The sequence below is a fragment of the Lissotriton helveticus genome, chromosome 4_1 (assembly GCF_964261635.1).
Source record: "Lissotriton helveticus chromosome 4_1, aLisHel1.1, whole genome shotgun sequence".
Lineage (NCBI taxonomy): Eukaryota > Metazoa > Chordata > Amphibia > Caudata > Salamandridae > Lissotriton > Lissotriton helveticus.
In genome coordinates this window covers 1714448597-1714470013 of record NC_136063.1, presented here as the reverse complement: position 1 = coordinate 1714470013, position 21417 = coordinate 1714448597, and the positions used below count along the sequence as shown (strand labels likewise).

The 21417-nt window shown below is 41.0% G+C and overlaps 1 protein-coding gene across 1 annotated transcript in view; it reads left to right on the top strand.

The window, feature by feature from the left end:
• Nucleotides 1-21417, top strand: part of CNGA2 (cyclic nucleotide gated channel subunit alpha 2) — a 360336-nt gene that overhangs the window by 226301 nt on the left and 112618 nt on the right. The window contains exon 3 of the mRNA XM_078685896.1: nt 14183-14293. Within this exon, the coding sequence (XP_078542022.1) occupies nt 14183-14293 (111 nt within the window). The remainder of the gene's footprint in view (nt 1-14182; nt 14294-21417) is intronic.

Genomic DNA, 21417 nt, shown 5'->3' with positions numbered 1-21417 from the left:
AGTGAAAAGCACGGCAACTACAGATGTATTTGATTTCAGGAAATTCATAATGATTAACATCTATAGCCAGCTTCTTTCAATTTTATTATTTCAAGTATATCTGTCGGGGAAGTCTGAATGAGCATTAAATAACGATGTTTGCATTCTGTATTACCAGTTCTGAGACACAAGAAGATATTGCCCATTCCACCTCTATCTCATTGTGTGATGTATTCCTATAGGTTCTGTATCGATCCCCCTATTCCTGACCCTATTCTGGTTAACAAATTAACTAGCAGCCATCCCATGATGCAGAAACCGTTATCTGATTACGCCAGACCACGGCACAGGAGCGCGTTATCTGATTAGGTCATAACGCTTGCCATCTAATTAGGCAAGCAATATTCCTCCAGCCCCTGATAAGGCATACGGAGTTCTCAAAACAAATCAAACCTATGACAACCTGGGAAAATCCCTGCGGCCATTGTTTTGATTTCTCAAAGAACTTCAGTTAAAGAATGTGCTAACGACCAGCTCGTATGACATCCTTATTGACGTATCTATGTCCATCCTTACGTCAATCTCGGCACCTTACAGGTATAAATATTACCGATATTGCCTTAAGCAAACACACGCGGTGGTGACGAGATCGGAGCAGCGAGACTTGCCGAAGCCCAGCAGAGAGCGAAGCCCCCGGCGCTGCCCCGCCTTCCTGACGTGCTGAGAACGAGACGCTGCTTTCTCCTGCCGAGAAATCCAGCTCCGGCGCTTCCGAGCAGCCCTCGCAGGCAGCTTGGAATATCGAGACCTCAGACGAGAGATACTATCCCTCAACCATCCTAGATCTCAGGTACAGAGCTGAATAACCCCTTACAGAGAATTCTTGAATCAGTCACTTGGCAAAACAAACTTAACTTAAACTGCTACTTTCTATCCCCGCCCACGTATTAGGCTTAGGTCAGGTACACTGGGGTAGGCGTAGTTAGAAGCACCAGTTGAGTACGATTAGTCAAATGTTTATATGTGTATGTATATATTCTGTCCATTTTAAGTAACGTATGGCTTAGAAACCATATCAATGTTTTTACAGCATTATTTTATAATTCTGCTTTTATTGTATGCACTTTACTTAACCATAAGTATTGCGATAATATCGATCCATTTCTCTTGTACGAGAAAAGAGACTGATCAATAAATAACATCTTTTATTGAACACGCCCGTCTCTTCCTTTTCTCTACAATCTGGTGAAACTAAGAATGCACATACTGACTGAGTAAAATAAGTTGTCTTTTGTTTTCACACGACTCTAGAGATATACTCTTGATTAGGGGAGAGCAAAGTTGTCATGTTCTATGGTTGTCAGAAACTAAATTCCTTCTTGTCTATCCAGGGAGGTTCAACTCCTCCTTGCCTATTCGAGAAAGTTTCTAGTGAACTCTGAGCTAGCTGGCAAACCCAAAACTTTAAGTCTAATATCGACAGTAGAAGACCTAGTTAACGTCTGGTCTAGGTCTATACTATTGGAGGTATTATTCCAATGCGCAGAGCCTATTGGGATAATAGGAACTACACTACATGGCGCCCAACGTGTTTGGATAGGCGATAAAACTAACGCAAGACTTTAGAGTAACTCAGTCGTGCTCTTTCACTCAGACCCCTTTTTCCCATAATACTCCAAAGACGTCTGGAGTGGGTGAGAGTTAAAATCCGCCAAACCTCGCAGGAGGGAACTCCTATGTATGGTTCTTGGTTCAATCAACGTTGAAGGATACACTGTTCCAAAATATTGTGCATCTAATCTTTGTTTCCACAAGAAACCTGATCTGCAAACAAACAGAATAACCTTCCTGACAGTAAAATGCCAGAAAGTGATGATGAAAGAGAGAGAGCTAGAGTAGCAGCTGAACTAATAGAAGCTGATAATACTATGCAAGAAGCAGACCCGGATATAAAACTCATCCCGGTCAACATAAGAAGATCTATAACGTTAAAACTTATAGACAATGGACTGACACCAAGAGGTGGTACAGTCATATTCGTAATTGAGGCACACGAATATCGGCAGACAGAGGCATTCTATTCATGGATACACTTTCCAGCAGCAAATGCTGTAACAAAGGAGTTCCACTATTATAAAATAGAGGAACCACCGGATACCTACACTCCTTTCGAGGAAGTGGAAGTACCACTCAAATTCCAAGAGCACCTGCTCTTGTTTAATGGCGCCCTAAAACATAATAATCACATCACCAGGCTCGGTCCACTAGGTAGACCAGGAGCAACATGGCCGGTCCTAGCCGGATACACACCACATCCAGACATCGAAAGAATGTCTGCAGCAGATGTTTTAGTACAACTAAAACAACTAATTAAAATATATAGACAACTAGTCCAATATGTAATGCGGACTTCAACCATCCAACCTGTAGTTAAAATTCCACAGCTGACCCCACATCAGGGGAACACAAATAAAATTACACCACAGAACATACAGTCCTGCCTAGGTAAAGTACCAGCTAAACGGGAACAAATACCATTCTGGTTAGCACAAAAAATCACCCAAATAGAGGCGGTGTTTCCAGACACCACCCCTGTGGATAAACACAGGATTTTGACTATCTGTCTTCCAATTGGAATCGCACCACACGTGGAGGACTGTGACACTTGGGGTACAGTCTTTGCTTCCATTTACACAAAAACACATGGTGTACCATCCATGTCGGTAATACCAGATGTGCTAAAACAAATTCAAGACGAATACGGTCCAGAACCCGCTTTAACTCTCGGTATGAAATTACTAAAAGACTTCAAGCAGGTCTCGGCAATATTACTAGCCAACATAAAAGGAGAAGCAGCGAATGTGGCGATCCGCCAGAGGTTAAAAGAGACAGATATAGCAGACCAACCAGCTGAAATTGCCAGAATTATAGAAAAATCCTATGAAGAACTAGGTAGAGATAGTTTGGGTGGAATACCAGTGAAGCCCCAACTAATTGAAAGTCCTGAAAAAATATTTATTAAAAATAATCTAAACAGTCAAAAGAAGAACTGGGATGGAAACAAACAATCCAATCCAAAAGAAAAGAGATTCCAGTCCAGAGGAAGGTCTCCTCGGCGGAGAGAAAGATCTCCGGACCAAGGACCCAAGTCTCCCCAAAGGGAGCCCTCTGTGAAAAAATACAACCTTAGAAATAGGGATAACATAAAGAAACCGGATAGATATCAAGATTTTGATACACGTCCCTCTCAATCTTTTCAGACTTCCTCGCAGAAATCGGAAAGAAGAGGACAATCGGAACCCAGGGAAGGGCACGTCAAGTCCAAAGACAAAGAACCTGCTCATCCAAATAAAAAATTACAGTTTCCAAAAAAGAAGGTAGCCAGTATTAAAGTATTCAACAATGCCGAGAATACTGAGGACACAGCTGAAAAACGGAGAGTGGGCTCAGACAATGCTAGACAGCGCAGCAGAAGTGAGCATAGCACGCAAAGTCCTTATGAATCATCTGGAGACAGTGGACACGAATGAATACATTCAAGTGGAAACTGCAGACACCAGAGTTAGCAAACCTCACAAAATATATGAAATAACTTTACGTATAGAAGGGGATAAGACTAGGAAAATAAGGGGCCTTTTTTGAGATAATCTCTCCAAGGGCTTTGACATCCTTCTAGCTGAAAAAGACTGGCCACCAGAGTTCGTCAGGGAGTGCCCACATGGCGAAGAAATAATGCCTGCCTTCTCAAATCATATTCCAATTCATAAAAAATATACACTTGCAAGAAAGTGGGCAGTAGCTCAAGCTCCTGCTTTATATAAAAATCATGTAGGATGGGATGAGGAGTCTCCTCCTCACAAAATCCAGTTAAAATCACAACCTACTGCACAAAGGCAGTATCCAATCAAGCAAGAAGCTAAAAAACAGGTAAAAGAAATTCTAGATCAACTAGAATACCAGGGGGTGATTGAAACTTGCACCTCACATATGAACAACCCTTTGTTTCCTGTCTCCAAACCAGACAATTCATATCGTCTAGTTTTGGATTACAGACACCTTAACTCATGTTGCAAAACTTTTGCAGTACAAAACTCGCATAGTGCTGCACTAATGAATAACATAGTGCGCAAAAAATATAAAACAACATTAGACATCTCTAATGGATTCTTTTGTCAAAATATAGCACCAGAGAGCAGATACTTGTCAGCGTTCTCAATAAATGGCGCTCAAAAAGAATTCTGTCGGCTACCCCAGGGGTACAAGAACAGCCCAGGATTATTCTCAGCGAGAGTAACAGAGTTACTACAAACATATGATGACGAAGCATTATCGTATGTCGACGACATATACCTAACAGACGATGACTTGGATACTCACTTGAAGAGAGTGAACACCATAATACTTGGGTTCGCGGCAGAGGGTTACAAATTCAACTTTAAAAAATCTAGAATTGCCCATCTAACTGTCCTGTTCTTAGGATATGAATTATCAAGTGAAGGCAAAAGCCTGGCTGACAATTTCCTAGAGAAATGTGCCGTACTCCAAGCACCTAGAACACTAAAAAACCTACAGTCAATTCTAGGCTTCCTAAATTTCGGAAGAACATACATTGCAAATTACGCAGAAAGGGTCAAACCCCTTTATGATCTAATAAAACCAGATTTTAAAAAAACCAATTGGACTCAAATACACACAGAAATTCTGAGATCCCTACAAACAGATATGTTAATTAAAACAAAATTAGAAACACGTGATAACACACGCAACCTTGTGATTCGAGTCATCCCAGGAAGATGCGGATTCACATACCTGACCTCTAATGAGGGAGAAAAGGTACCAATTGCATTCAAATCACACTTGTACACAGAAGCTGAGAAGAAATTCAGCATTAAAGAAAACAATGTTCATGCAGTTCAAACCGCAATAGCTAGAGAAAAAGATAAAGCTGACGGTAGACACATCACAGTCAGAACAGCAGAATCAGCCTTTGAGGCATTAACAACCCCGTGTAATTTACCAACAACAGCATTGAATCCGGAATGGATACAATGGGTGAATTCCATTACAATGGACAAAGTAAAATACTACTTTGATCCAGAACTAAAGGAACTAAAATATCTAGAATATGAAAGAACATTCCCTCTGCCAATCGACATTCTGCCATTACGACAGTACGCTTGTGTAATATATACAGACGGACATGCTCAACCATCCGTTTGGGGAGAACAAGCATACAACTCCACATGTGAGATTACAAAAGAAGTGTGGCGCGGAGGTATACTAAGACCTCTATTAACAAAAACACACTCAGTAGAAACTAATTCAGAACAACAGACTGAAATAATAGCATTGAAAATGGCGCTAGATAATGCAGATCGCGAATTCCCGACACTCATAGTGTCCGATTCGTATTACTGCATCAAATCATATAACAGCGATTTACAGAAATGGATTCAAAACGGTTACAAAGATGACACAGGTGCGACAATAAAGCAAAAACTGCATTGGGAACAAATAGTTCTGTTAAAAAAAGAACTACCAAAGACTCACGTGATACACTCACTGAGTCATCAGCGTGATGGCGTTCACGTTGCAGGGAATTCATTGGCTGAGAAAGCCACAGCGGTAGCAACTAAATCGGCTTCCGTAGCTAGGAAAAAGCGTGCAGTAAAATACATTGACGGTGAAACAATGCTGGCGGTGAAAACGTCATCAAAAGGCGACTGCTCAGCGTTACCGATCAGTTACCCACTCGAATATACATACATAATCGATGCGAACTCCGTTCCTTTTGCTCGAATCCCTGGAGTGGGGGATAGAGTAATTCCAAACAAGGACAGGAGAACTTTGTTAATAGCAGACGCACATATGGGCGAGGGTCTCAGACACCTCAAACTAAAAGATTCACTGGAAGAACTACAATCAGTGTACTGGTGGCCAGGAATGAGCCTGCATCATCACATTTTTGTAAAAAAATGCCCGGGCTGCAACAGAGATCGCAGCGGCGAGAGGAACGGGGTAATACCATGGCGTTTCACTCAATAAGGGCTAAACAATAATCAGTGAAACAAGTGTAAATAATGCGTCCCATTAACAAATAAAGACTAGTTTCCACTTATAAATGTAGACCCCAGCACTCGGCTGACGTCGGGACTGTTATACAAAGATTTGCGAGTCTAAATGGCATATACGCTAGGAGCATGCTACGTTTGACCAATGTTTTCAGTTTAGCCTTCAAGCTTGTGGGGAAGCACGGCCAAATGAGCATAGCGAAGCGGGATTCTTCTCACTTCCTTCCTGAGGGATACGGGATGGTGTAAAGAAAAAACCAAGGCATAAAGCAATCTATAACAGCAAAGGTATTAGGTTCGGGAGCTGGGTGGGTCAAACATCTAATAAGTGTCCAACGTAGTCTAAACAACTTGCCAAGAAATTCTCTGAGGGGATTCAGTCCGTACGAATTACTGTTTGGGACTAGGATGCTAGTCTTAGATCTTGACAGTCAGACTTCAGTGGTGAAAGAAAAAAGCTTTGATATCAAAGATCGTTTGGCTATTTTACAGGACTTAAACGAAACAAGAAAAGACCTGAGCAACATAAAGTTGAAACAGCAGCCAACAACCACTGAAGAACCACCTCCTGTCCCAGCAAGACCTGTTTGGATTCCAAAAATCGGGGATCTAGTCAGAGAAAAGATCGCGGTAAAGAAGGAATTTGGGACTTCTTACAGAAAAGCAGTTCCTGTCTTGTCCATCAACGGGACAAGATCAGTTGTACTACCGCCACTTGCTGGTAAAAAGGAGAACCGAGTTGTATCCATCGACCTGGTAAAACCACAATCATGTGGCCGATAACAAACAGTAGGCCAAGTGGACTCCCGATAAGTAGTAGAACACCGAGGTTTGCTACAAGTACAGAGGTGCTAACTAAATGGCTAATCACATTCGAAACGCCTACAGAACAACAACAAGGACTATGCAACAATGCAATGGGCCTCACACCTCTGAAAACCCAAATAAAAACATTTAGTAGAGACACACCAACCTACAATGAAGTAACAAATGAATATGCTGAAGCTGCAGGAAACAGTAATCCTGAAGCAATTGGAACAATAGACAGAACGGCATCCGGCTACTTCATCAACTTTGATGATTCTTCTGAAGATCTAAGTGAATCAAAGACCCAGCCATCAACAAAAACTTTTAAAGACAAAGCTAAGGAACTTTTGAAACAACTGAAAGAAACCTATCTGATTTCTCCATGGATTGAATTTTGGGTGTCCTTTGGTGTATTTATCCTGATACTTTGGCTCATCATGATACTATGTTTGGGACGCTTCATTGAGGGAAAATATGCTAAAATGGACACAGCAAGCCAGAAAATCAACTTGATCCTCAAGCCACACACGTCTTCACACGTCAGGAAAAGAGAACTTTCTTCAGTCAATTTCACAGCCAATCCTATATCGGGTGGGGTAGCATGGGACAATACTGACTATGAAATTTATGGTCCGGTTGAAATCCTCAAATATCCACACCAAATCAAGATCTCGTTGAGTGACTTTGTAAAACCAAACTCATTTGCTGATGATTGGGACTTTGAAAGTATTAATGACATGATGTCTGACCTAGTGATGTCTGCTAAATTTACCAAACATGATTATTTGCAGGGTTCGTCTAATTATGATAGTATGTACTGCTACAACCACTATGGTAACCATTTTTTACATAAATCAGCACAACCTAGAAATGTTTTAAATTATAATCAATGGGAACATTGTGCAACCCCTCCAAAAGGAAGCTCAAGAACCGTTTATGACAAATATTCATATTTTTCAGGGTTCAACACAAGTAATGCTGAAACATTTTATTTCAAATTGTCAAATAGGACAGGAACAAAAACCATGCTTACAAACACGAAATTGATATATTCGGACTCATTCTTTGAACAAATGAATACATTTGGTTTTGATTATTGGGAAAAAATGTTGAAGTAAAAAGTGTTTGGGGTACAAAAGAATGGCAAGTACAAGGTATAGAATCATTGTTTAGAGCCTGCATGATCCCAGAACAAATTATATTCTTGAATGAAACTATTCAACAAACTACCTGTCTTGGATTAGCCAAAATCAAAGACTTAAATAAACCGTCTATTCCAAAACCAACAATGAACAGCAATAACTCTACAGATGAAGAGATAGATGTAAACTATGTATTAAACCAAAACAGAACAAATCCTGATTGGAAACAATGGTTGATCTGGCCCACAGATACTAATAACTGTCAAGACAGATTCCTGAACAAAACACAGGGGTTCACATTGACCAGGCCAGACCCTAGATATTCCCAAAGACAACACCCAGGGATAATCACCACCTACAGTGTGGGCAAACTCTGCCTTCAATGGCTACAAACTTCCACACTGACAGAAATTAAGCAACACCTAACTTTACTTACTGATGGTGCTGACTTGCGTGATTTCATTATGGGACCGCGCCAACAGCGTCAAAAACGCTTCATAGCAGCCTCTATATATGCAGCTTACAACGAGGCCTGGAAGATAACTCAAATTGAGACAGCAGAAAGTATACGGGAAATTGACCGTATTAATTTGGAAAAATCGCTTTCTGTAGTGGACAATGGGTTAATGACTCTGTCCTCCAGAATCTTTTCATTGGACAGCATTGTGTCATCAGCAATCGACATAATATCGCAAGACTTACTGTTGTTACAACACGGTCAGTCTCAATTGCGTTCTATTGTACAGCTTGGCTGGACGTTACAAAATCTGCGTTCAGGCTATGTGCCTTGGCGTTTAATCAACACAACGTCACTATTCAATATCTTTAACCTTACTGATAAACAGATCAGTATGGCACAGAAGGGTGCTGATTATACAATCCTGAGCATTGAGAAACTCGAGAGATTACCATTGACAATGTCAGAACGACCTGTCATTGAATGGATAATACATGGGATAATTAATATTCCGATATCTACTTTCAGGTTTCAATACTGCCAAAAATATATACAGGTTGGCATGTACGAAAAATTGGGAAAAGGGTACATTAAGATAACATGGAACTTGCCCTATTCACATGCATGTGTCAGTAATAAAGGACAGAAAGTGTTTCTTAGTGGCAATAATTGTGCAATGTCACTAAGCGGTACACTTCTGTGTAATGGAATTAGTTTGCATGGAGCCTGTGAAGGGAATTGAAATAACCTTTCATGTCACCAGCTAGGCACACCTGCAACAGAGATAGAACCATTCTTTAAAAGACTCTATAACGGGAGTTACATTCTAATTGTGGATCGCAGATGTTGTAGTCTACTGCCCGGGGTTCCTTATCTCGTTAGTACGACTGCGAAGGTCATGTGCTGTGGACGCTTATTGTTCCCCAGCTCCTTTCCAGACAGGGAGGCAAGGGCATGGCCTAACTAGAAAATTACTTCTATTCGAGTTGATACTTTAAGCAGAATGAAAACAGTGCTTCTTCAGACGCCGACCAGGCTCACGTCATCAAAAGAAACGTATGATCTCCTAGTCGCAAGGACGACTGCAGAGATTCACTCATTATTATCAACTAATTCCCCCATACATTTCGCAGAAATCCTGAATGAAATCTTAAATATTTCTGATACCAGTGGAGTCTCAAATGTATTTAAGACAGTATTTTCTATGGCATTACCACCATTCAAAGCCATACTGGGTATTTTTCCAGACTTAGTCCGTTCGATTTTTGGAGGAGTTCCCCTCATTTTGGGACTAATTGCAGGAATCCTATTCTTAGTCCTTATATTTCGTTATGGCAAACCATGTCACAGACAAAACACCCGCGACAAGGGAAGAAACAATCCGAGCCATTGGATACCGGGACCGGATATCAAAAATCCTGGGACTAACCCGGCTTAGAGACCTGAACATGACTTGGTTTCTTTCATTTCGGCCGATATGGCAAAGATGTGTTTTACCTGTATTAAGGTGCATGCTGTGCGGAGAAGAATGCGTGTTGGACACCTGTCTGACGCTACAATCGGATGCGCCAATGGATGCAGAAACATTGTTGGGTCCGGTAAAGGCTCATGCATTGTGCTGCCCTCAACGGCTGCCAATCCTGATGACGGCATTCGTGGAAACTTCACCACTACGATTAAGGGGTAGTGAAGATCAAGATGAAAGCAGCATCGATCAGGTACAACCTTCTGTCAGCAATACTACTCAAAACGTCAATGGAGACAATCATGCACATGAATGCATGGTTACATCCTTTTCCGAGTTAGTGGAACTCTCACAGGAAGCTGTTGACAGCTTTTTCAGCAGTCTCAATGATATGATGTTCTCACCAGAGCAGAAATAATGACTCTTAAACAAGCTAGCACACGGCGTTCCCGACACCTTGAATTTGGCCTTCAACTTTAATAATAAAGTAGCAAGATCAACTTTTCCTCCAGTCCACGGACAGCAACTTTTTAGCAGCCCCAAAATATTTTTTAAAATTTTACGGGACACTTTTTCTTCTGCTTAAAGTAAGAACTATTCTTAGAGAACTAATTTCTATTTTTAGAAACTTCATAGACATTAGCTGCCCGCTGGTATGTTCATAAATATTTTTGAACTGTGATGAAGTGGTCTCGAACTTTTCTTCTGTATTAAGAGCCATTTCATGTGTAATTCTAATATTCAATTACTAATAATGTATACATATGCGTGATTATTTTAGCATTTTTCTACTGCTTGAGTGCATATAGTACATATGACTATTTTTTTCCCATATGTTACATAATTTCAAAATGCATTATGTGTATTTTGGGGTGGTAAGGTATACACGATACTCTACAGTATGTTTTACTATGCCTAGATTCGTAAATATGGCCATAGTTAGCGTGGAGTGGGTGTGATGTATTCCTATAGGTTCTGTATCGATCCCCCTATTCCTGACCCTATTCTGGTTAACAAATTAACTAGCAGCCATCCCATAATGCAGAAACCGTTATCTGATTACGCCAGACCACGGCACAGGAGCGCGTTATCTGATTAGGTCATAACGCTTGCCATCTAATTAGGCAAGCAATATTCCTCCAGCCCCTGATAAGGCATACGGAGTTCTCAAAACAAATCAAACCTATGACAACCTGGGAAAATCCCTGCGGCCATTGTTTTGATTTCTCAAAGAACTTCAGTAAAAGAATGTGCTAATGACCAGCTCGTATGACATCCTTATTGACGTATCTATGTCCATCCTTACGTCAATCTCGGCACCTTACAGGTATAAATATTACCGATATTGCCTTAAGCAAACAAACGCGGTGGTGACGAGATCGGAGCAGCGAGACTTGCCGAAGCCCAGCAGAGAGCGAAGCCCCCGGCGCTGCCCCGCCTTCATGACGCGCTGAGAACGAAACGCTGCTTTCTCCTGCCGAGAAATCCAGCTCCGGCGCTTCCGAGCAGCCCTCGCAGGCAGCTTGGAATATCGAGACCTCAGACGAGAGATACTATCCCTCAACCATCCTAGATCTCAGGTACAGAGCTGAATAACCCCTTACAGAGAATTCTTGAATCAGTCACTTGGCAAAACAAACTTAACTTAAACTGCTACTTTCTATCCCCGCCCACGTATTAGGCTTAGGTCAGGTACACTGGGGTAGGCGTAGTTAGAAGCACCAGTTGAGTACGATTAGTCAAATGTTTATATGTGTATGTATATATTCTGTCCATTTTAAATAACGTATGGCTTAGAAACCATATCAATGTTTTTACAGTATTATTTTATAATTCTGCTTTTATTGTATGCACTTTACTTAACCATAAGTATTGCGATAATATCGATCCATTTCTCTTGTACGAGAAAAGAGACTGATCAATAAATAACATCTTTTATTGAACACGCCCGTCTCTTCCTTTTCTCTACAATCTGGTGAAACTAAGAATGCACGTACTGACTGAGTAAAATAAGTTGTCTTTTGTTTTCACACGACTCTAGAGATATACTCTTGATTAGGGGAGAGCAAAGTTGTCATGTTCTATGGTTGTCAGAAACTAAATCCCTTCTTGTCTATCCAGGGAGGTTCAACTCCTCCTTGCCTATTCGAGAAAGTTTCTAGTGAACTCTGAGCTAGCTGGCAAACCCAAAACTTTAAGTCTAATATCGACAGTAGAAGACCTAGTTAACGTCTGGTCTAGGTCTATACTATTGGAGGTATTATTCCAATGCGCAGAGCCTATTGGGATAATAGGAACTACACTACAATTGGTGTAAACAGCCTGTACAGTATATAGAACTACATTGCTGCATGCATACTGCACAGCATCACTGCCACCACTTGATCATCAACAGCAGTGGCATAGAGTCTCTGATTCTACTACTGTGGTGACTCCCTTCAGACTAACAATGCACATGTTGCAGGCATGAATATCTTACACATTGGAGCAGAATTTATCAACATCCTTAGATAATAATTTTGAGTTCTGTATGCAATTTGATCTTCTTATCCTAGCATTATTTCATAACGTTTTGATATGTTTGGGTTAATTATAGTTAACTTTGTTTATTTTGGGGTATTTACAGGTGCTCCAATCAAATTCTAATGTTGTCCTTATTAAGCATAAGCTTTTTATTACATCCGTCAAATGGTTGTATATGGTTTACCTTAACACACCCCAGACTGCCTATCTAGGGTTAGCACTGCGCAACCAATTGCAGTTCACAAACTTTAAATACCTCCATATAAATTAATTAAAAAAATAACTCTTATTCTCTGATGTACAGATCCTGTTTGGTCTATTGGACTGTCCTTGTTTTTTGGTACATTGCACTCAGGGTTGGCAGATTTGTCTGGCACCTGGTATAACCTTCCTTGTTGGTTGTATATCTCTCTGATTCTTTTGATCATGTATTTCTGCTCACCTCCTTCACATCCAAAACTGATCTGAGGTAGTGGTGCCTTATTCCTGATATCTGGTCTGGAATGAAGTAAGCTCTGGGCCCTGGCTAGTGTTTTTCTAGGGTGCTTGTCAAGCGGGAAATGAGAATTAAGTTGCAGCTTTCTCCTTGCCTACAGGAGGTAAACATCAAACATCAAGTCCCAGCACATACACCCAGCATCTTCAGTGATTGGATAGCAGAACTGTCACACACTGTCTTCTTAACTGATTTTCCAAAATAATGAAATTTCAGAGAGAGGTCTAACATTTTTGCAGTTCAGTAGGTACGCTCAAATGAGAGGAACAGTTGATGGATACGCTAGCATGGATATAAAGTCATGTTTTTGTAATTAACACAACATTTTAATATTTCTCCCCAGAATTGTAAGATGTATCTTGCATGGCAATTTTTAGAGAATATGTCAATATTTGCTACAACAGACATTGAACATAGATATTTGGCTTGGGAATTTGGTAATTAGCTTTTGATTGTGAGTAAAATAACTCAGGCTGCTTAGAGGTTTCTTTCTAGATTAGTATCTGGTGTACTGAAGACGGCTCTCACGTCTGCAGTAGCAATCTCATTGTAAGTCCATCAATGGGTTATCACTAAGATGAAGATTTAGGTGGGGAGAGTGCTTGTCATGATAAGAGATATAGGGCAGGATGTCCGATCAATGGTTGAAGGAATCACAAATCAAAAGGAATTTGACTTTTGATTCAGGTGCAAAAGAAGGATGCATATCACTTATCTGATAATAAAATAGGTTGTCTAATGTAATATTGCTACTGCGGTAGGTCTCTTTTATCTTCTTGCAAGTATGCTGGGAAGTCGATCAGCAAGACAATCACTAAGTAGCCAGTCAGATCTTGCAGAGAATTCGGGAATGTGTGACCAAGAAGCAGGCACTTTTTCCACCCCAGGGCAGTTTCATAATAAAGCAGATTAAAAAACAGTTTTGACTCAGGTGGAAAACAGGAGCCTCAAAGATTGCGGAGGTGTGTGCAGGTTTATGACCATTGATTCCACTACAAATGCATTTGCTGGCGGGGGAGGGGGTGAATACATTGATGGGACTTGGTCATTGTGGGTTGTGCAAGCGTAGTGAATATGTAAGTTGGTGTGTCTTTTTTATTTTTGAGCAATCAATATCATGATACATATTGATGTGGCCAGAAACACTTATCAGTCTTACGATGTTTTCTACCCCTTCATACTCTGCCCACCAATATGTCACTCTTATTCCTGAGGGTAACTCTTTTCTCTTTTCCTATACAGGGCACTATCAGTTTGCGATGATACATCATCAGAGCTGCAGCGTGTTGCTGCTCTGGACAATGGGGAGATTGTATCACGTGCTTCCTTTCGGGGGAGAGGCGCCCTATCCAGGTAAACAAAGTTGTTCTTGCATTAGTGTGAAGTTTTCCAGATATGCAAATGCTAATCGTTATCAACATCTTTTTCAACATGTCAAAATCTTGTGCATATAGATATCTATATATCAGCTCCCAACTCGTCTCCCAAGGAAACAAGATGACCGCACACTGCTTTCAGGGGGTAAATTCAGTTATTTTATTTTTACCGAAAAAATCATGAAGCGGGACAGGACGTGTTTCGGCGTTGCGCCTTTTTCCAATATATATATATATATATATCAAATTCTTGATTCCGCCCTGCTGGCCCCCTCGAATATATATATATATATATATATATATATATATATATATATATATATATATATATATATATATATATATATATCAAACGATGTAGGTTCACCTTGGGAATGCCAGTTGTTGTTCTGTCCCAGGAAAAAACCAACGAATCCCAAAATAGCTGGCAAGAAGTACTTTATTCAAGTGAAGGTCACAGCAGCGCTAACAGATATATACCTACTGGCGATAGCCATTAGGTATATATAGTTAGGATTGTTTTCCATAGGGAAATCGCAACATACTATTGGGAATAACTTTGGCGCCGGTTGAGGAATCTTCCGGAATTTTTCCTTAACTTTGCCTCGCGGCGCTCCGGTCCTTCCCTGAAAGTTTGGGGGGGATTCGTCAAGCGGTGGCCGAGATAAAAGGGGGGTCCCAAAACGTGTTTTCCCCATGTTAATTTCCATAGGGCGGTCGAACTCACTTTTAGCTCGAACGGCTGAATGGATTTTCACCAAACTTGGCAAAATTGTAGGGACTGGTAGCTCGATGTGCCTTTGCTATGTCTCAAGATATGTGCTCCAGAGGATTTTGAGTAATTTGGGTTAAAAAAAATATATATATCTATAGCAGCTTACCTGTGAGCTTAGCCGTGCGCTTACGGTACGCGCACGTACACGTACCGTACGCGTACCTCTAGTGCGCGAGCTGCATTCTGATTGGCTGCCAATGTCTGTCAACACTCCAAAACAGAAACTGTTGGCAGCCATCTTGTGCCTCGGTAGACTGAGGCACAGGAAAGCATAAAAACAAACATGTAGAACTCAAAAAGGGGGCAGGGTAGAAGCACCCTGACCCCCTAGGCCTGCTCAGGGGGTCCCACAAGGACCCCCAAGGCAAAAAAAAAAAAAAAATTAAAAAGTCACGGGGTACGCGTACCGTACGCGTACCGGTACGCGTACGGTATGCGTACCCGCGACTTTTTAAATTTTTTTAATTTCTTTTGCTTTGGGGGTCCTTGTGGGACCCCCTGAGCAGGCCCAGGGGGTCAGGGTGCTTCTACTCTGGCCCCTTTGCGAGTTTCACACCTTTGTTTCACTGCTTTCTTGTGCCTTGGTTCTAACAAGGCACAAGATGGCTGCCAACACTTCCTGGTTTTGAGTGTTGACAGACAGTGGCAGCCAATCAGCATGCCTTCCCGAGAAAGCTGCATGGTCATTGGCTGTCAACACTTCGAACCAGGAGGTGTTGGCATCCATCTTGTGCTAGTGTTGACAGACAGTGACAGTCAATCAGCAGGCCTTCCTGAGAAAGCTGTATGCTCATTGGCTGTCAACACTTCTAACCAGGAAGTGTTGGCATCCATCTTGGGTCTTAGTAGACTGAGGCACAAGAAAGCAGAAAAATAAAAATGTGTAGAACAAAAAAAGGGGGCAGGGTAGAAACACCCTGACCCCCTAGGGCTGCTCAGGTGGTCCCACTAGGATATTAATATATTTAAACGTTATCCGCTAATAGAATTAGCATTTAAAAAACCTTGCAAATTCACTGAAAAAACTATAGGTTTAAGGCCTTTTATAGTTAGAAATTTGCATTTAAAAAACCTTTGAAATTCACTGAAAGAACCATAGGTTTCAGGCCTTATATAGTTAGGAATTAGCATAAAAAAACTTTTGAATATATAAAAACGTTATCCGCTAATAGAATTAGAATTTAAAAACCTTGTGAATTCAATGAAAAAACCATAGGTTTCAGGCCTGATATAGTTAGGAATGAGCATTTAAAAAACCTTTGAAATTCACTGAAAAAACCATAGGTTTCAGGCCTTATATAGTTAGGAATTAGCATTTAAAAAAACCTTGCAAATTCACTGAAAAAACCATAGGTTTCAGGCCTTATATAGTTAGGAATTAGCATTTAAAAAACCTTGTGAATTCACTGAAAAAACCATAGGTTTCAGGCCTTATATAGTTAGGAATTAGCATTTAAAAAACCTTGCAAATTCACTGAAAAAACCATAGGTTTCAGGCCTTATATAGTTAGGAATTAGCATTTAAAAAACCTTTGAAATTCACTGAAAAAACCATAAGTTTCAGGAGTTATATAGTTAGGAATTAGCTTTTACAAAACCTTTGAAATTCACTCAAAAAACTATAAGTTTTAGTGGTGTTAAAGTTAGCTGGACATTTTACTCATACAAAACCATTGAAATTGCTCCTATATAGTTAGTTGTACTAACTATATTTCGCGCACCCGCAATCCACTGCTGATGATGTCACATATTAGATCATTCATGACATGGTCAGTGACATCACTGATGACATCTCAGATGACATCACTGATGACATCACTGATGACATCATCCATGTGACAATCACATACACCTTTTCATACACTATTACAATTTTTCATCACTCTTTGTAAAATACAGAGTATCATATTTAAATCCATTGTCACAGCAATACAAGTATCTAAAAATCCACTCAGTGATTCATAGATGTATACACACATCTAATCACTTACCTATGGATTCACTCATACATGCTGTCAATGAACAATAGAACACTATCAAAAATACTTATACATCTATATCGACATTAAACAACAGCACGCATCCTATTCACATATGAAGTCATCCTACTCACTTATGCAAACAATGGATCATACTTACATATTTACTTAGCAAAACACTTATACAAACACCACTTCTTCTATTCATTTAGATAGTAAGTCATACTTAGTGAATTATAAAATCATTATTACAAGTATACAGTTATCCATACAGTCACTCACTCAATCATTGTGTCTTATGTATACTTATTTATATACAACAACTGACACATGCACTGCCTTTTATTTTTCTAGTTTGTTGGACCTGTACCTTTGAGAAATATATTTGCTCATCACCTCACCCATAAAGAGATTCCCTCACCCAAACTGTTAGAACATGTAGTTTTAACTTCATATATCTACTGAATCAACTATTCACATATCTTTGGACAGTGACACACCCCCCACCGAACCACACACACTTTCACACTCCCATACAAATACTCAGTTAACTAATCAATAACTAATATAGATTTTCACATAGCTAGTAACCAACTGTAGAATCAGTTTACACAACAACTGACAAAGTGATACAGATATTCACACAGTTTAGTCACTATCCACTATATTCAGTGAGACATTATAAATTGGTCAAGTAAACAGTCAATTACACTGCTACTAAATCCTCCATCCAAATATTTATTTATATATATCCACTCATTCTTCAATGCAAATTGCTATATATATATATAATGCATATTTAAATAACGAAGCAAACCACATTCACTGGATGATGTCATCAGTGATGTCAGTTGAGATGCCATCAGTGATGTCACTGACCATGTCATGAATGATCTAATATGTGACATCATCAGCAGTGGATTGCGGGTGCGCGAAATATAGTTAGTACAACTAACTATATAGGAGCAATTTCAATGGTTTTGTATGAGTAAAATGTCCAGCTAACTTTAACACCTTAGGAGCTAGTAAACAAACCTCCCCAGTGCTGCGCTGTCCATTATCCAGTGCTGAACTGGACGTCCAGCGGTCGCACGCAGCACTGGGGAGGTAGTGCCCGTGACGACCGTTGGCCGACGGCAGCACCTAAAGGGTTAACACCACTAAAACTTATAGTTTTTTGAGTGAATTTCAAAGGTTTTGTAAAAGCTAATTCCTAACTATATAACTCCTGAAACCTATGGTTTTTTCAGTGAATTTCAAAGGTTTTTTAAATGCTAATTCCTAACTATATAAGGCCTGAAACCTATGGTTTTTTCAGTGAATATATATATATATATATATATATATATATATATATATATATATATATATATATATATATATATATATATATATATATATATATATATATATATTCCATAAGAAAGCACCAGACAATTGGAAAGCCTCCTGCAACATGCTGTATTCTCTTTATTGGCATCTTGCTGAAAACAAACACAGCAGCTCCCGTAATGACAAAGTTCATGTGCAGTTGCGCCATACGCGTTTCGAGAATCCCTTCTCTTCCTCATTGGCTGAGCACAAAGGTGAACTCCACAGGCTTTTTAAGATTTCCCGCAATGGGCGGGGCTTTAGTGCATTATGGTCGGGGCTTCAGTGCGTCATGGTAATTGCAGTTTAACAGTTTATACCCTTTGTGGGAGCCTGTAATAATGTTCCTCCATTGAAATAATTCTTTAGTAGATTCACAGGCAGCTCGTGGTGCAAGTCTTCAACCTTCTGTAAATGCTGCCAAACAGTAACTAGTTGCTCTGTGTGCATCACTCGTTTTCATCTGTGATGCGGGCTCGCTTAAATTGCGATGGGGCTTTCCGTGACCATGGCAGGCCACTTAATATTCCATAAGAAAGTACCAGACAATTGGAAAGCCTCCTGCAACATGCTGTATTCTCTTTATTGGCATCTTGCTGAAAACAAACACAGCGGCTCCCGTAATGACAAAGTTCATGTGCAGTTGCGCCATACGTGTTTCGAGAATCCTTTCTTTTCCTCATTGGCTGAGCACAAAGGTGAACTTCACAGACTTTTTAAGATTTCCCGCAATGGGCGGGGCTTTAGTGCATCATGGTCGGGGCTTCAGTGCATCATGGTAATTGCAGTTTAACAGTTTATACCCTTCGTGGGAGCCTGTAATAATGTTCCTCCATTGAAATAATTCTTTAGTAGGTTCACAGGCAGCTCGTGGTGCAAGTCTTCAGCCTTCTGTAAATGCTGCCAAACAGTAACAAGTTGCACCGTGTGCATTGAAGAAAAGTAAATCTTCAATCTCAGGGAATACTTATAATATAACAAAGAACTTGGCACAGAAGCTGAAAATATGAAAAGACATCTTTATTAAATTTAATAAGTGAGGCCACGTCACACAGAAGCCGTAGCAACTGAATGAGGCAGTCTGAGGAATACAGAGGACAGAGGCCTTTTATATGTTTTAGGGTTACATGACTCAGCACAAAAGAAAGGGGCAGTCCTAGCTTTTGCAAGCATGCAAAAAATCCAACATTCCTTCTTTACAGTTTGACCACTCACATGTTTCCACGACAAAAGCAGGATCATGATGACAAGCCCATTTTTCAGTTTGTCCAGCCCAAAATCAATCATTGGTTAAACTTAACATTTTTCATCAGACAGGTCGATCGGACCCATAATAGAAACGGGCACATCCCCATCGTAAATAGACCATAAAGAAGGAACAGAAACAGATGCGACGCAAGATAGAAAGGTGTGTGCGTGTATCATAAACTCAGCAATGTCCTGCTCTTTGATCTCTGTCTCGATCAGCTAAACGGCAAGAACTGGTTTGGCAAGGTCAGCTTCAGGCAGCAGGGTCAGTTCATTTCAGGTCAAACAGGAGTCAGCTAAAGTCATCGGCCTATGTGAGGGCAACCACAAAATGGCTGACATGCACAAAATGGAACCCAAAGGTTCAGAACGAAATCTTCAAATACACAGTGAATCCATCGGTGTAACATGACAAAAACACTCATACTTGCTGAGCTCACTGTTTACGGTTCGCTGTTACCAAAATCGTAACAGAACCACGACCTTTATGGCCCAGGTTCAGAATTCACGGAACCTCAGTATCACTCGTTTTCATCTGTGATGCGGACTCGCTTAAATCGCGATGGGGCTATCCGTGACCATAGCAGGCCACTTAATATTCCATAAGAAAGCACCAGACAATTGGAAAGCCTCCTGCAACATGCTGTATTCTCTTTATTGCAAAAAACAACAAGTGATGGACTGAATGTGGATCAATGTCACACACTCCCCCAGTCAAAAGATCTGGGCCCAAATCCATCGTTTTTTTGCACTCCACACCACCCTGGGTCAGATAATGGCTTTATGCAAATCAGCTCTGACCCTGTTGCCCCATGGGAACAGTCCAGTCCGAACTACAACAGCCATATCTTTCCCAGACCGGAATCAAGCATCCGAGGACCGGACCGGTTTCGAGGTAACACCTCTCTTCAGCCCGGCTAGCTTGACTCCAAGTGGTGTGGAGTGCCTGGGACCCACGTCTGGGCATCCCCAGCGCACTTAGGGCGGCAATTGCAAAAAACAACAAGTGATGGACTGAATGTGGATCAATGTCACACACTCCCCCAGTCAAAAGATCTGGGCCCAAATCCATCGTTTTTTTGCACTCCACACCACCCTGGGTCAGATAATGGCTTTATGCAAATCAGCTCTGACCCTGTTGCCCCATGGGAACAGTCCAGTCCGAACTACAACAGCCATATCTTTCCCAGACCGGAATCAAGCATCCGAGGACCGGACCGGTTTCGAGGTAACACCTCTCTTCAGCCCGGCTAGCTTGACTCCAAGTGGTGTGGAGTGCCTGGGACCCACGTCTGGGCATCCCCAGCGCACTTAGGGCGGCAATTGCAAAAAACAACAAGTGATGGACTGAATGTGGATCAATGTCACACACTCCCCCAGTCAAAAGATCTGGGCCCAAATCCATCGTTTTTTTGCACTCCACACCACCCTGGGTCAGATAATGGCTTTATGCAAATCAGCTCTGACCCTGTTGCCCCATGGGAACAGTCCAGTCCGAACTACAACAGCCATATCTTTCCCAGACCGGAATCAAGCATCCGAGGACCGGACCGGTTTCGAGGTAACACCTCTCTTCAGCCCGGCTAGCTTGACTCCAAGTGGTGTGGAGTGCCTGGGACCCACGTCTGGGCATCCCCAGCGCACTTAGGGCGGCAATTGCAAAAAACAACAAGTGATGGACTGAATGTGGATCAATGTCACACACTCCCCCAGTCAAAAGATCTGGGC